Source organism: Monopterus albus, unplaced genomic scaffold, assembly GCF_001952655.1.
Source record: "Monopterus albus unplaced genomic scaffold, M_albus_1.0 scaffold318.1, whole genome shotgun sequence".
In the NCBI taxonomy this organism is placed as follows: Eukaryota; Metazoa; Chordata; class Actinopteri; order Synbranchiformes; family Synbranchidae; genus Monopterus; species Monopterus albus.
The window spans coordinates 841,328-857,942 of NW_018128198.1; the positions used below are offsets into that span (position 1 = coordinate 841,328).

Genomic DNA, 16,615 nt, shown 5'->3' on the forward strand with positions numbered 1-16,615 from the left:
TATCATTTTTATTTACTGTATTTAAGAACTGGTGACGATGTCTGATTCAGGAAACTCTCACTTTTTTCTGTTGTGGTTTCTTGCGTAAAACTTTGGGGAACTGAAAGAACAGAACTTGAGTTTAAAAATATATTGAGGCATCATGTCCAACCATTGCTGTTCAGAGCTTGAAGCACAGTCCTCATATTTTATGTCCTTTAGTTTTACCTTTTGAAAAATGGAAAATCTTTCATGGTTACTTTAAAGCTCCAGCTAATATGTTGATAAATGAGCTTTAGGAAACCAAGCAGGGAGATGTGACGTTATACAGTATGTGAGTCAGTCTAATACCTTTTGGTTTGACGTACATGCAGTAAGACAGAATGGCTGCTATAGCTTCAGAAGGTGGCGCTATTTAACCCCTGTTTGAATCACACTGTTGCCTCCTTAGTTTGCTGATGGTGCAGGGTACAGTGCTGGACCTGCTGGAGGGGCTGATGGGAAGGAGCACACACACCCTCATACAACTGTCCTACAGCTCTTTCCATATTGGTGAATGCAAAGTCAAAGTTATTGCTGTTAGATTTTAATAAATTCAACTGAATTCTTAGAAAAATGATATGGTCTTGGTCAGTTACACTACAATACAGTGCACCTGCACAGTTCGACTAACCCTTTTCCATAGCTTAATGTCAGCGTCACATGTTAGCTGCAAGACGAGGCCTGTTAGGCTGTTTTCACGTGTTCCTCTGCATGTTCGGCACAGTAGAAATGAAAAACGTGATGCCAGCACATACCCAACAAAAGCCCAGCATAAAAATGATACCTTCAAATTGGTTTTATTAAAAAATGGCATTGAATGTAATGTGAGATATAGATAACCAGTCAGTTCCCATGTGAGAAGCTGAGATCAGCGTTTTGCACTTCACAAATAAATAAATAAAATTATTAATCATTTTACAATTAAGCTTTGTATCAATTGTTCCAAGATTAATGCTGTCACTGTTGTATTTTTGTGTGTAATTATTAACATGTGAGTAACAGAGTGCTGGACTGAGTCTGAACAGGATGCTCTATCTGGTCGTGGCCATCTTGCATCAGCGGCTGAGGAAATTAGGCCACTGGCCTCTTTCACACAGCTCAGACAAACAGGGCGAAGGAGACACACAGCTGATCTCCACAGATTAGATTAGATTAGAATCAACTTTGTCATTACTCATGTACAAGGCAATGAAATGCAGTTTAACATCTAACTAGAAGTGTAATAACAGCAGTGCAGAGTGTGAGTATCTACAGATCAGTCAGAACTAATTTACCAATAGATGTGTACACTTGATATTTACAGTAAGTTATATAAGGTAATATACAACAGAGAAGTTACATGAGTCAACAGTTCAATGGATGTAAATAATATAAATATACAGTATCAGCATATGAACAGTGTGCAAATAACAGAGCGGTGTTTTGTGACTAAAGTAAATTAATAGATCACTTCAGTGTTAAGTGAAGTCCAGTCCGTTCCCTGTATGACTGGAGTAGGAGCTTGGGTCGCATTGCCGGCAGTAAGTCAGACCTGTTTCCCTTTGTCACCGGTTCTGTTCATTATTTTTATGGACAGAATTTCTAGGGAGCCAGGGAGCAGAGGGAGTCTGTTTTGGTGGCTGCAGAATCTCATCCCCGCTTTTTGTGGATCATGTGGTTCTGTTGGTTTCATCAATTCAAGACCTACAGCGTGCACTGGAGGGGTTTGCAGCTGAGTGTGCAGCGGCGGGGATGAGAATTAACACCTCCAAATCCGAGACCATGGTTCTCAATCGGAAACAGGTGGATTGCTCTCTCCGGGTTGGGGGTGAGTTGTGGAGCTCAGTCACCCGTGAGGAGCCGCTGCTCCTCCACATTGAGCGGAACCAGTTGAGGTGGCTCAGGCACCTGTTTAGGATGCCCCCTGGACCCCTCCCTGGGGAGGTATTTTGGGCATGTCCCTCCGGGAGAAGGCCTTGGGGCAGACCCATGACATGTTGGAGAGACTACGTCTCCCGGCTGGCTGGGGAACGCCTTGGGGGTCCTCCTGAGGAGCTAGGAGGTGTGTGGGCAGAGGAAGTCTGGGAGTCTCTGCTTGGACTGCTGCCCCCACGACCCGGTCTCGGATGAACGTGGATGGATGGATGGATGGACTTCAGTGTTACAGGCAACAGAAGTGTATAGCGTTAGTCCCAGGAGGAGAGATAAGAAGGGGTGAGGTGTGTGTAGTGGTATAGAGAGGAAGGCAGTGGGGGGTCAACGGGGGACAGAGTTCAGTAAGGAGACAGCTGTGGGGAAGAAGCTGTTCATGAGTCTACTGGTTTTGGTCCGGAGGCTCCTGAATCGCCTCCCAGAGGGCAGGAGGTCAAACAGTTTGTGAGCAGGGTGAAAGGAGTCCTGGAGAACGCTGCGAGCACATTGGAGACGGTGTTCCCTGTGGACACCCTCAGTGGCTGGAAGTGGAGTCATTGCGGTGCGTTGGGCAGTTTTCACCACCTGCTGCAGCGCCTTGTGGTCTAAGACAGAGCAGTTTCCATACCAGACTGTGATACAGCTGGTCAGGATGCTCTCAATGGCACAGTGATAGAAGCACACCAGGAAGTGGCTCTTCTTCAGTGTCGGCACAACTGCTTGGGTGAAGGACAGATTAAAAATGTCCATAAAGACACCAACAAGCTGTCCAGCACATGCCCTGAGCACACGTCCAGGAATACCGTCAGGGCCAGAAGCATTGTATGTGTTGATCCAGCTCAAATTAATAGTATAATTGAGCTCTTTAAAGTATGAGCTTCACACTTATGGGATCAGAATTAATGGGTTACAGGGGCTCTCAAAGGGCAGTACTATCGCACAATATTATAATAATTATTCAGTTCAAAGATATCTGTGGCTGTTGGGGTGGAATTGCCAGAATTGTAGTCACTGATGACCCGGACGCCCTTCCACATATATGGGGGTTCAGAGTTTGTGAAGTGTTCCTCTACCTTTAGCTTGTAGCATCCTTGATGCCCGTCCTCAGTTTGGCCCTGGATAAGCTGTAGGCCTGTGCATCACCAGATGTGAAGGCAGAGTCGTGGGCCTTCAGCAGTGTTCATCCATGGCTTCTGATTTGGTTATGTGGTGCACACGTGTCATCAAAACAAGCCGTGTCTGACATGGCCGACCACATGGCATGCACTGCACTTGACCTGTGCTTTGTTTCCTTCCTCAGATGGACTAGATCTAATTAGAATCCCCCGTAGCAGCAGTACTGTCAACTAGAGGTCTTTACAGGTCTTCTATCTTAGCAATGAGGACCCAGTCCAGAGTTGAAGTTGGACCTGGTCCAAATTATATTCTTATTGAGTCTATGTAGGGTTCTGGTTTGTGGTCATGGGCCTTGGGTCTGCACATTATGTCCAAAACCCAAGTGAATACAAGCAAACTGGCTGTCGGCTCTGAGGAAACATTACACGTGTTTTTGGTCTTTTTGGGTTGACTGGATTCTGAATAGTCCTCGGATCTATTTTGGACCAGGTCTGACTGTCCTTGTGTCCCTTTTGCATGCTAGGCAATTTTTTTTATCCAAGCTGTTTCTGATTGAGTTCCAGTTTGTTGAACCATGAAGAGTTTGATTACATAGAACCTGCATAGTATGATTAGCAGAAAGTGTAGAATCAGTGCCAACAGCAGTAGTGATATCATTTGTTACAGATATTAATCACCACATTCTCACCAGCTTAGCTTGAACATGTGTTGCTCCAGCACTGAGGTTTCTGACTTTGGCAGGTTCTTCCATCTTGGTCAGTTTTTAAAACATCTCCTCCTTAGTATTTAACTTTATCATTACAGTTTATATATTAATCCCTAAGAGGAAGAATATTTAGCTTATCTGTTAGTGACTCCCACTCACTTCAGATGGCAGAGAGGCTAAAAACCCCGTCAGCCGTGGCTAACAAGCTAATCGAGTTAACACTTTAGCCTGGCGTGGCCTCACTCTAAGCGTAGCGCTGGTTTCCACGTTGAATGTAAGGCAGTAACATTTCTATACAGAGTCTGTGGAGGTTTTCATGTCATTACAAATTAGATTGTTGTCTTTCCTCACTTAATTTTACTCATTCACTGCAAGACATGGACACATTAAAATACCTGTAGAACCACGCTGACAACGTCTGTGAAAATCCTTTGAACCTGTTGGGAATCAGTAGTTCCAAGCATCCTTTTGATGAACTCCGGCTCCTGTTTATAGGCAGGACATAGAGTCAGGGACTCTTGTTTGATACTGGTATGGTGGGTGGAGGTTTTGTTAAGGCAGGAGATAAGATGGACTATGTGGGAGTTGTGTGTCACTGAGGGAGCTGCTAAGAACAATGAGCCAACTAAGGGATAAAAACAGATGCTCTTACCTTTGTCCAACTCTGTGTCATTGTACCTCAATTCCCTCATTGTTCCTGTCATTATTGTTCAAGAAATGTCACTGTGGTTGTGGAGTTGTACTTCAAAGATAAAAAAAACATTGAGTGAGAAGAGGTTTTGCCTCAATTTGCCAGAAGTTTTACGTGAGAAAAGTGGGCTAAAGAGCTAGAATGTAATTTCAAATTGACTGCTGTTTTTAGAGCAACTGATCTGCATTTGTTAAGTCACTCCAGAAGTCCAAGCGTAACAAATGGGTTTAATTTGGAATAATTTAATTAAGCAGCTAAAAACTAACACTAGATGTTAAAATCAGCTCATAACTAATGGTAAACTGCACTTTTTGCCAAAGGTACTTTGTGACATTAGGACCAACAGCTACAGGTGGCACATAGCAACAAGTGAATAGATGTTTACCCAAAAGTTAGCATTAATAGACAGGTTAGCATTTTCTTTGGATTTTTTTTTTACGCCCAAAAGACCCAACAACAGTAAAACTCGACAGCCAGCGACTCGTGGAGACTGTAGTTTGGTGCAGTGGTGCTTAGCTAAATGCTAACCTCTGGATACTCACAGTGACAATGCTAATGACAATGCTAAACATGTTGCTAATGTCACCGTGTTTAGTGTGTATAATGTTTACCATGTTCACCAGTGTATTTTCAGTGGTAAAAAGTAACTAAGTACATTCAAGTACTGTACTTGAGTGTAATTTAGAGGTATATTTATTTCCTGTTACTTTACACTTGGACTTCTCTACATTTTAGAGGCAAATATTGTACTTTTTACTCCACTACATTTATTTTAGAACTTTAGTTACTTTTCATAACCAGGTTAATACAAAAAATACAGTACAAGACCTCATTGATCTACGGTGGAAAATTCACAAGATACTCAGCAGTAATTCAAATAAATGTAACTAGCAAGTTGAATAAGCCAGGAATAAAAAGAAAAAGTGCCATTAGATGTTAGAAGTCATACTAACGGTGATAAGTTTGATACCTTTTGTGGGGAATTGAACTCCAAACATGGGTAATGTTGGTGCCTTGCTAAACAACACTGGAGACCCCCTGTAAACATCCTTGTACTTCACGCATCTTGCTGAATTTAATTACCTCATAATGAGTAGTGTTAGCATCTTTCCTACAAAACATTGTTCTATCACTTCATCAAGCTTCATCCTCTCTAACAGGATTTGTTTAATAGAGTGCTGCTCCCTGATTCATATCTCTGCAACCCTCAGTCAGCCAAGAGCAACACTAATGAGCCTTTGAAAGAGAATAATGAGCTTCCAGCAGTCACTTGACTGTGTCTTCTCTGGACGAGGGTGGACAGCGTATGGAGGCGGAGTCAGTGCTGGGTCTCAGTAACAGCAGGGGTGATGCATCTGACAGTGAGCTAATTCCTCCGATGTACTCAGCTGCTTCAGCGGGGCTCTGTCCAGAGCCTTTAGACACCGAGACCGACTTGGATGACGGAAAGAGACAGTGACTCCCTGTCTTCTTTAGTTTTTTGTTTTGTTTTTTTTACCTTTAGGTGTTTTTTATACCTCATGTTGAACCTTAACCTTTCTTAGTTTTGACTGTGTGAACTATGAACCCTGGGAATGTGAGTTACTGTAGTTTTAAAACCACTTTAGATTGATACCAAAGACAATTTAGATGCCACTTTACACACAGATACAGGCAGAATATCAGGCCTTGTTCATCATATTATATATCTATTATATATCTTCCACAACTTAGTCTCTGAGGTCTTGTTTCTACATGTCCACACCAATAGTGATCACTAATGCTCCTTCCCTCCGTTGGGTCCTGATTAAGTCTGAATCTTAACAAACCAGTCCAGGGTTCAGTCTAGACAGACTCTATGTTCACTTTTTTCACTGTCTTAGACTTTTTCTCTCGGTGTATATTGTCCCTTGTTAATGGAACACTGTCTTTTTGCATATTCACCTTTTGTGGATAGACTGGTGTTGATACAGGCAGGAAAGAATGGGGCCGACTCCTTCCACACTAAATGTCTGACCAGTGGAAGGACGGCCCGCTGGGATAATAAAATTAGGGCTTTCTTTTGGTCAGGTCAGATACAAACGAAGCGAGAACCTGGCCCCCTGATCCTGGACCAAATGAACCGGAGAACTGTCTTCATGTCCTCAATATTTTGTCTCTTTCATGTCCTCATTCACAAATATCTCTGTTCTGGCTTTTATGCCTTTTATGTGACTTTGTCTCCATTGTGTTGGTCTGTTTGCTCAGACGGTTGATGGAGGGATGTCATGCTGAAAGGAACAGTGAGAGGACGTCTGGTCGTCTCGTGTCTCGTGTCCAGACGTCCTCGGACTCTAATCAGGGAATCCATCAGCATCTCACATTGACTTTGTTAATGAGCTTCACCTTGAAGCATGAAGTAACATCAGTGGTTAAATAGTTTTGTTTCCTTTCGTTCACAAATCTTCATCTCACACCATCATCATCTTTAGCTTTCTGAGATATTTGTCATTATAATGTGCTTTTTAAATTATACTAAAGTTCTCACCTTCTCTGCACAACGTATTTCAGCAGTTACACATTTTTTGCAAGTGATCACATCGAACATGTGTTGATAGGAGTTTTCATTAGGCCCCCAAGTAAAACTCTTGGATAGTAGCTGTACTGCATTTAAAAAGAACATGGTTCATCTTTAGGTCTACTTTGTGATGATCTTTCAAGAGACTCAGCATTTTCCCAGTTGCCTCTGCCTGGCTATAGAAAAGCCCTGATGATGTGGTTTGTTGGCCTGGTTATGAGCGATATCCATTTCACTGATGGTCAGTCCTTCATGTGTGTCTAAAAATGGGGTTATAGCCTGTTACATTATGGAAAGTTGTACCAGTGCCCAGAATCTAACCCCCTTACTACTATAAGATCTAGTTACAGCAGCTATGCAAGGCTGCCTGTCTTTCTCTCTACCTGTCTCACTTCTCCCAGTCACTCCTACTTTTTCCCTTTCTTGTCTGGGCTGTCGAACTCCAGAGATCTCACATGCAAAGCATTGAATAGTGATTAAAATCCCTTAAGATATACAGTAATGGTAGACATGTTATATATGGCTCATGGGAAACGATCATTATTAATATCACCTCAGAAACTCCATATTGATCTTATTTGTGTGTGGTTCTTATCAGTGGACGCTGCCCTAGGTTTTTTTTTTTTTTTTTTTTCTGCAGCAGAGCAACCAATAGAGATTTATAACTGACTGTGTTTGGGCAGAGATTTCAAAATGGATGATAAGTTGTGTCTTAGTCCACCACCCCTATTTAGTGAGGGGTGTTCTATTTTTACAAAAATAGCTTCCTTAACTCCTCTCTCAAACCAGCGATGTTCTCTGGAGAGGATCTGGACTTCACTGTCCTCAAAAGAATGTCCTTTGTCCTTCAGGTGGAGGTGGACTGCTGACTCTGGTCCACTGGAGTTGGCCCTCCTGTGTTGAGCCATGCGTTTGTGAAGCGGCTGCTTAGTTTCACCAATGTACAAGTCGTTACACTCCTGACACCACATCACTCTGTTTGTGTCTGGGTGTTTTGTCCTTTGGACAAAAAGTTTTATGTGGTTTTCTGTGTTTCCCACCAAAGAAGCCAGAATGGTGGCCATGTGTTTGGCCATGTTGTATGTCAGAGTTGATGTTGCTGACAATGGGTTTGAGTGGATACGTCCATGTTGTGTAGTGTTTTATGTTGTCGTGAGCTGCTTTTCAGTATATGGAAAAACACCTTGAGCTGTGGAAACTCATCGTTACCAATGATGATTAGCAGCATTTTCATAACTTCAAGCATCACTGGTTTGATCAGTGGACCTTTTTAGACGGTTTTCACACTTGATAAGCTGCATAGACAAAATGTGCGTGTGTGTGTGTGTGTGTGTGTGTCTTTCCATGGGCCTCTCTCTCTCTCTCTCTGTGTTTTTGTGAAAGTGTGTATGTGTGCCAAAGTTTGCACCTGACTCCTTGGCTATGCCCCAAAACCCAGAGGGGTGCAATAAAGAAGGCCTTGTCCTGAAAACCATGGTGCATGCGTTACACACACACACACACACACACACACACACACATAACGGTCAACACACCCCGACTTGGTTCCAGATTTAGGCTAAACACAATCTATGCTGGTGCATTAATTACAGATTATTAAAATGACACATAGTATATACTTGAGAAACGCGCTCTCTCTCTCTCTCTCTCTCTCTCTCTCTCTCTCTCTGTGTGTGTGTGTAGTGGTCTAGGATGACTCCACTCCCCTGGTATTTCCTTGGGGGGAAGTCGTACAGTCCCCTGCTTCCCTCATCTTCTACACACATCCATAAATTCACGTTTTATCCTAGATTTTTCATTGTCCTCCTCTTAAACCATCTGACACACATCCTCCTTCCTTTCCTTCCTCCTGCTGCTCATCTTCACTCATCCCTCTTCCTTTTTTCCTCCAGACTCCCTGTGTTTTCTGGCAGCAGCCTGAAAAGGCGCAGAAAAAGATTTCCAGGGCTTGAAAGGAAAAGAATATTTAGGAGCAGATGATTGTTGTTGGCAGATAGTTGACGATGAACGTATAGTATCAACATATTATATTATGGGGCATTTATGTGTCTGATTCAGTTACGGCTGATGGACCTTGTCACCTCTGGTGTCCATTGAAAAGAACGGTATAAAACGCCACCAAACTAATACAAAAACCCAGACGGGGTTGTCGTTGTCTGCAGCACATTAAGACGATTGAACTTTATTAGATCTTGGGTCTAACTTCCATAGTTTTATGCACTTTTAGCACTAATGTTGTGAAACACTGGTGATTAAAATACAGAGCAAGGAAACTGATTCTCATCTGGGTTCAGCTTCCTTCTCTTCCACATTAAAGAGAAACCCAGAACCTTCCTCCATATCCCTACAGTTGAAGCTTGAGATCGAAGGCCACACCAGCTGGAGGAGCTTACCTTATGAACTTGAGGTCAGGCCCCACGTGTCTGCTGAAGGGACCTCATTAAAACTGTTGTCTGATCTCTGGATGTGTGCTGACTGGACAGAGGAGCGAAGGATGTGACTGAGATACTGAATTGGTATGAGCAGCCTGCAAAAGTGTAGGCATGTAAACAAGCAAATGGCCAGTGGGTTAGAGGTTGATGAGCTTTTGATGAAGATACAGGATGGTACGTTTTTAGTAATCCAATGGCACTTGGCAGATTTCCACAGCTGGAACCTGACAAGCTGTAATCCCGAGCCACCTTACGGATGGTACGTTTTAGCAGTCGTAAAATCAAATGTATTTGTCTTGAGGCAGTAGCATATGATGATCAAAACAAACAAGAGCATGACTGAATGGTCTTTTTTGCATTTTACACTTGGCAGATTTCCACAGCTGGAACTTGACAAGCTGTAATCCCGAGCCACCTTATACTGGTGGAACTTGAAGAGCTGATGAGTTTGGTTCTGGTTTGTTTCTCCACTGTATTTTCTCTGTGTCAGTCACAGTTTACATAAGATTTATCAAAGGTTCTCTTCCAAAGCTGGCAGAGGACATTGGAAACAAAAGCAGAACCTGGAACAAGGGTTCAGTTACGGGTTGGTAAGTTCTTGCAGTGGAGACGGCCCAACTGTGTACCACTGAAGGATTGTGTTACATCACATCAAATGGTAGAGGGTTACGGCAAATAGATTTAACACCAACAGCTTCTGGTAACAAATGGTGAAAGCAAAACACTCCTGTTATAGCACTGTTAATTGATTTCTCTTGGCCACAGTGGGAAGTAGAACACACTATAAACATTGTGAGATTATTATTTTATGAGGTTTAGAAGGAGAAGAAGCTTTATTTTATTGTAACATTGTGACACGTACAACGAAATTTTGTTTGGAGTTGAGGGCCCCAGGCCGCTGCGTGCACATGCGCCGCCACCACCGACAACTTGGGGGGTTCAGCGTCTTGCCCAAGGACACTTTGACACGTGGACTGCAGGCACAGAGATTCAAACCTTCAACCTTGTGGTTGGGAGACGACTGCTCTACCCACTGCACCACTGTCGCCTCCCTTATGTATATCTTTGCTTCATGAGCCAAAGCAACCTCAGACGTAATATAAAACAAAGCTTCTCCTGGAAGTACAAACCTTGAGTACAGCTGTCAAAGGTTGGTCTTAAACTCTGCTCTGAAACCAACATGGATGGCCTTTCAGCCCCCAGGTCCTCCAGGCTTTTCCATGATAAGGGATCCCACACGGAGGCTTGATGAATCACAGTAGCAGAGGTGGATTATGGTGCTAGTCATGGGAAAAGTCGGATGACAGAGGGATTATATCACGTTTGACTGGAATGTGGAGTCACCAGAGAGGTGTTAACAGAGTGTCAGTGACTACATTATCTATGTCCATGCCTTTAAAAGGTCTTGGAAAAGCTTGTGTTGAAGTTTTAGACCTCTTTTTTCAGTAGTAAGCAGAGGGAAACAATATTAGCTTCGATGGAAGAGAAGACTCTCAGCAGTTACTGCTCAGTCAAGGTTTCTCTGCAATGAGCGAGATAGTTTGAATCATCTGAAGGTTGGATTTGTGACGTCCTCCTTTAAGACTGAAGCACCAAAACTAGAATGTAATGGGACAAAATGAATGTCTTATATAGTGTGGATGAAAAGCTCATCATTGTTATTTAATGTTTAATTTTCTGTTTACATTTCTTAAAATCTGATATGGTGAAAACTCAGACATTGTTTTAATGTTAATCAAATAAATAATGTACCAGCGGCATTGCACCGTTAGTCCAACAGCTTCATAAAGCAGCAGACAGCTATGTTACCTGTTTCATTTCCATTCTGTCACTCCTGTTTTCCTTTGTGTGCACGTTGGCCAGGTGTGCGCATGTGTCTGTGCCTCTTTTCTGAACAAAACAACCAGGGAAGACGATGATATCATCTTTTATCCGTTGTGGGGGGGGGGGAAGTCTGAGCTCTGAGGTCACCTTTCTCTCACACATATAGAGGGCGCACACACACACACACACACACACACACACACACACACACAGGAAATGTTTATCATTGAACTGAGTCATTGAAAAAGGTCTGACTCAATGGGCACTAGGCTTCATGTACTTTTTGTGTGCAAGTTGTTAGTTCTGAAGTGTGTGTATGTGTTTTGTTTTCTTACCACATCAGAAACGGCATCTGTGTGTGTGTGTGTGTGTGTGTGTGTGTGTGTGTGTGTGTGTGTGTGTGTGGTGTCTCTTTGAAGCGGGTGACTGCACACACACACACACACACACACACACAGGTCCACTGCTTTCCCATTAACAAGCCACAGGTGAAGGATGACAAACTGAGTCCTTTGGCCATTTCTAGGGTTGGTGTTTGGTTACAGTCTGGATTTGGTTCATAACTTTTAAATGTGCACCAGATGCTGCTCAGAAGAGCTTCAGAACAGACTTACTTACATATACATATATAGCCTTGACATATTATCAGCTTCAAAGGTTATTGTGCCTAATCCATTATTGTCTATTGACACATCCAGCAGGCACAGGGCAGCACTGTCATAAACGTGTCCAGTGTTCCATCCTCTATTGAATCTAGCTTGTCCTCCTTCATCTCCTTTGGCTGCTCAATGCTCCAGCTAGCTGCTAACTCTCTTCATTGGTGGCTTTGTCCTAAATGTAAAGTTATTTAGTACTTATATAACTTTAAATAGTTCTGAATTTGAAAGGATTTGGTTTCAATAAGATGAGATAAAATGCCACTGAACTCTACTGTACGTGTTAATACTGCAGCATTTTAACATTTAAGAAGCGTCAGACAAACCTTTTCTCAAATGGAGAGTTGCTTTTGTTATTTTATTGTTAAATGTGTCTCTGAAGAAATACGCTGTTCACCTACACAAGAACACATTTCTTGTTGTAATATGCCTTTAATCTGGTCCAGTTTTAAATATGAGTTTTCCATTAATATTCCTCCAGTTAGACACCAGCACAGATTTGCTTACTTTGCTTTCTCCACCAGCGTCGACCTTTTTGCCGACCTCACCTCTACACACATGCACACGTCCCCTGTGGCTAAACCAAAACGGGTTAATCCCATATCACTCAGTGTTTGGGAACAGAGGCTGGTGGCTCAGGTGTCTGTCCTGTTTAACACAAAGGAAAAGTTATGTGGCTGTTCAGATGCACAACACACAGACACGATGCAGAAAAGTGAGCCGACATAAAGGTTTACACAGACTTAGACTCATATTTTCCCCTGTTTGCCTCCAGTTTTTTGTCTGTGGAAACATCTGATAGTATTGTTGATTGAAGAAATGCAGCTATGTTTGCCTGAATAGTAGTGAACCCCTGACACTTTAACTTCAGACTCCTACTAGCTCCTAGATATTTTTAAGGCAAATCAATCCTGCACGGCACTCTGCAAATTTGTTTAAGTTGTTTTTGTGTGTTGTCTACACAACCACAAGGTTCATGACTCAAACCCAGTGGCTCCATGCTACAGTAGCTTCCACCACACGTACAGTATCTATTGTTAGCATGTAGTTTCTTTATAGCTCACTTGGGTCCTCTGGTCTGTTTTCACATCTGTTTGGGTTGAATTTCACAAAATAAGGTTCTTGACAACAGGGCTGTTCTGTTTGTGGTTCTTTGTTTAGCGTTTTACTTATGTCAGTAACGGTATCTTTAAACTTGATGGCCCTAGCTAATGTAGAAGGAAACTGCATCCACATGAACTCAGCTGCTTGTATTATTTATATTCTTTCATTTATGGTGTGCTTTTATTCTGAAATTATAAATGGGATCATTATGCAGATAGTATTGTACAGGCTAAATACACGCATACCGTTTATCACTGCCGCTAGTGTTCACATACAGTTTCCTGCCTTCATGTCTTATTAACTTAAATTTTCAATGTTCAGTCTGTACCTGAAATTGAAGAGAGCTGTGCTTTAACTTCTTGCACCAGTCCAGATTCAGAAAACTGTGCTCGGTCTGTTAAGGAAAGCTGAACGTTTGGCTCATCGCCTGTGATCCTTCATGCTTGTTGTAGAGGCAAACAACTTGTAATGAATGTGGATGTTGTTTTATGGCCAGGTGAATCGTCCTGTGTGTTCACTCAGCCTTTGAATCTGCAAAGCGTCTTGGTTTCCCACCAGCAGTTTGCACGGCCATGTGCTTGTCTTTGCTGGAAATCGGTTACAGTCAGACTTCTTTCATCAAAACTGAAAACAGAAGAGGATCATGGGTATTGTCACATTGTGCTCTATAACTGAACCTGAACAGTAGAAACAGATCAGTGACCGTGATGCCGTGCATGATGCATAAAGGGAAAACAGTTGGTCTTTTCCTCATGCCGTCTCTCTTCTGCTTTTCTCTACAGGGTCGACATGTCAAGACAGGACAACTGGCGGCCATCAAGGTCATGGACGTCACTGAGGTCAGTAAACATCAGCTGATGTACGCCTTTACTGTTTGTTGTTAATAAACCGATTTCCCTCCAAATTTAACTGAGATTTTAAGGGATTTTTCAGAAACTATGCTAATCACTGTGTTTACATCCTCTACTCTTACATTAGGAGTTGAGAGTATTGAAATAAACGGCCGGTAGCCCCGATTGTCCAGTGGCGTGGCAGTGAGCCGCTGCAGTGAGGTGTCTTAATAAAGAGTGCCAGCTATATGTGCAAACATGGCATCTGTGTATTTCACATATTAAAGTCACATGCTTCATGTTTGTAGTGACTTATCTGTTTTCATTGATGCTTTAACCAATGCACCAACTTTCCATGTCAAAAAAACTTTTTTGCAATAGTTAGTTTTTTCATTTTAGGTTAAATTTGAAAATGTGCATAAAAACAGGTGGATGGAAGTTTAGTTGTTGTTATTGTTGTCTGAGTTCTTTCTTTTTGTATTAACAGTAAATAGCAAACAGACACGTGTATACCAAAACAATTCACCTTCTTTACAGGTCAAGGTCATAATAAAATAAAATAATCATGTGTTTAGCAGTAATCATACAGAGTTAATAGATGAATGTCTGGCATTATGCATCCTTGTTGTTCATGCTTTAGTAAGGACCCAAAACGCTGTGTAATTGGCGCCTGTGTCTATTTGTGGGTATACATGCACAAATGTCTTGATAGTCTCATAAAAAAGCTGTTAATAATAGGTGTGAGTGCTTTTTGTGCCTTTCATCTTTCTCCTCACAGAATGAAATAATGACTGAGACGATGAGAAAAATATTCACAACACGTATTTGAGGTCACTTGATCATTTCCTGCCCAGACGCCTTAAAGAGGAATGAGTCATCAAGGCTGTCACATGAAATCCTTTAAGCTGGGTTAACGGTTGTACTGAAGAGGATTGGACTGTCTGTCTGTTTAGGACCCTGCTGGTTTTAACTAGATCTTTAAATCTTCACCCAAAGTCCGGTTTTTGGCAGCCACAGTGTTTCCCCATAGGTTTTCTGTGGTATTAACACCACCTTTGTCTGTATTTGACATCATGATGGGACATAAGGAAATCCAGGGGCTTCTTGTTTAATAAGTTGAATGGTGCAGTGTCATTATTGTTTAAAGATAAGAAAGCTTATGTTCCCCTCCTGGCAATAAAAACCCAATGAACTTAACAGAACGTGTTGGCAGCATATTTTGAGTAGGGTTTTGTACTCAGATTTTATTTTTAGACTGCTAGATATTTGCTTCCTCTGCAGTCTTTTGGCCTTTTTCACACCCCTGTGGCTGCAGCCTGACACACCCTGAAAGGAAAAACTGACCATAGCAGTTTGAGTCTGTTGGAGAAATCAGTCCTTTATGAAACCGTCAGCCTCGTACTGTGTGTCCTAAGTAGAAGACAAACACCTTACAGGGCTTGTGTTTACTAGACTAACGCGTCTTAAAATCACTGTAACTGGAACACACACACAGTTGATATCCAGTCCAACCATATCAGCAAACATGAAGCGTGTGGATAAGTCATCTTGATCAATAATGTAATTCCCTTCTCATTGTATGAATCAGTTTTACAATCTGAGTTCACACAGTTGGACTCGAGGAGGAAAGGAGAGAAGTGGCAGCTGGGAAACGTGGGCGTTACAATGATGAAGCCCTTTGTTGAATATAAGGCTCAAACACTGAGTATTGATTAGTCATATCCATTTTTCCGTTTTCATGATGTGCTAATGCTGAGTCATCAACATGGGTTTCATTTGAAGATTTTACTAACTAAAATATTTAAATAACTGGTTATTAGTTGGTTTACCTTTGCCAGACCTGCTTTGAAAAATGCATGTGATGTGGGAGTGAACCTCTTACTGTGGGCTGCAGGCACAAATCTCCATTTCCCCCTGTGGAGAGGCATGAAGTAGGGTTGGCAGTGTTGGATGGGGATTTTATCTGAAGAGGGATACACATGTTGGGAACATTCAAGGCCTCTCACCAAATTTTAAAGCAGCCCTTTTCTACACACTGCTGCTATTTTGTTACATAAACACATTGTTTGTCTGGATGTTTGCCAAGAATGAGCAGATGGCGCACTGGAAAAGCCTGAGGTTTGAACATGTACACAATCATCAGTAATATTTGTTTTTGCCTGTTTGTGTAAAACTACACAGCTACAGTATAAATCTCCATGTCATTATATGTGTACACTTCTCGTGCTCTGATCACAACTTCCCGTTCTAAAGGCAGACTGGGAGAGGGATGCTGAGGAGAGAGAAGGATGGACAGAGGATGATGAGTGAAGTGTGGGTTGAGGGCCGGGCAGTATAGCAACCTACAGTTACCTGTACACACTGGGAAAATGTAGGACTGAATCTTTAATGGAACGTTTTGTGCGTGCGTGTAACACCCTTCTGTGTGAGTCCATGGGGACGTACATATCCCAGTGTTGGTTCTTGGCTTTACTTCTGCCTGAGGGCCTCGCTCCAAGCCTGTTGCAGGGGATTGGTCTAATTGCTGCTGTTCGATGTTGGACTGGTGGTGCTTCATGCGATAAGCTAAGATTGTGTGGGTGCATGTGTCGGCCAGAGACGGCATGGTGTCATGTGTCAGACATTAAGTTGCTGAAATAGGAAATACTTTAATTTCTTGGAGTGGATGAATATTTTGGGCTGTAAGAGGAGAAGAAGGGAGGGCAGGGTCTGAGCTAGTGAAGCCTTAGAGAGACAGTGATGAGGAGGAGTAATCAGGGAGCCGTCCCCCCCCCCCCCCTTTGCCCTCTTGGGAAGGCCGTCCTGTGGT

General features: G+C 42.5%; 1 protein-coding gene across 5 annotated transcripts in view; it reads left to right on the plus strand.

Annotated features, from left to right (window-relative positions):
- The window catches only part of LOC109974034 (mitogen-activated protein kinase kinase kinase kinase 4-like), an 82,328-nt gene that overhangs the window by 22,206 nt on the left and 43,507 nt on the right, over window positions 1–16,615 (plus strand). For all 5 annotated transcript variants that reach the window (XM_020624010.1, XM_020624012.1, XM_020624011.1 and 2 more), the window contains exon 3: window positions 13,759–13,815. In XM_020624010.1, the coding sequence (XP_020479666.1) occupies window positions 13,759–13,815 (57 nt within the window). The remainder of the gene's footprint in view (window positions 1–13,758; window positions 13,816–16,615) is intronic.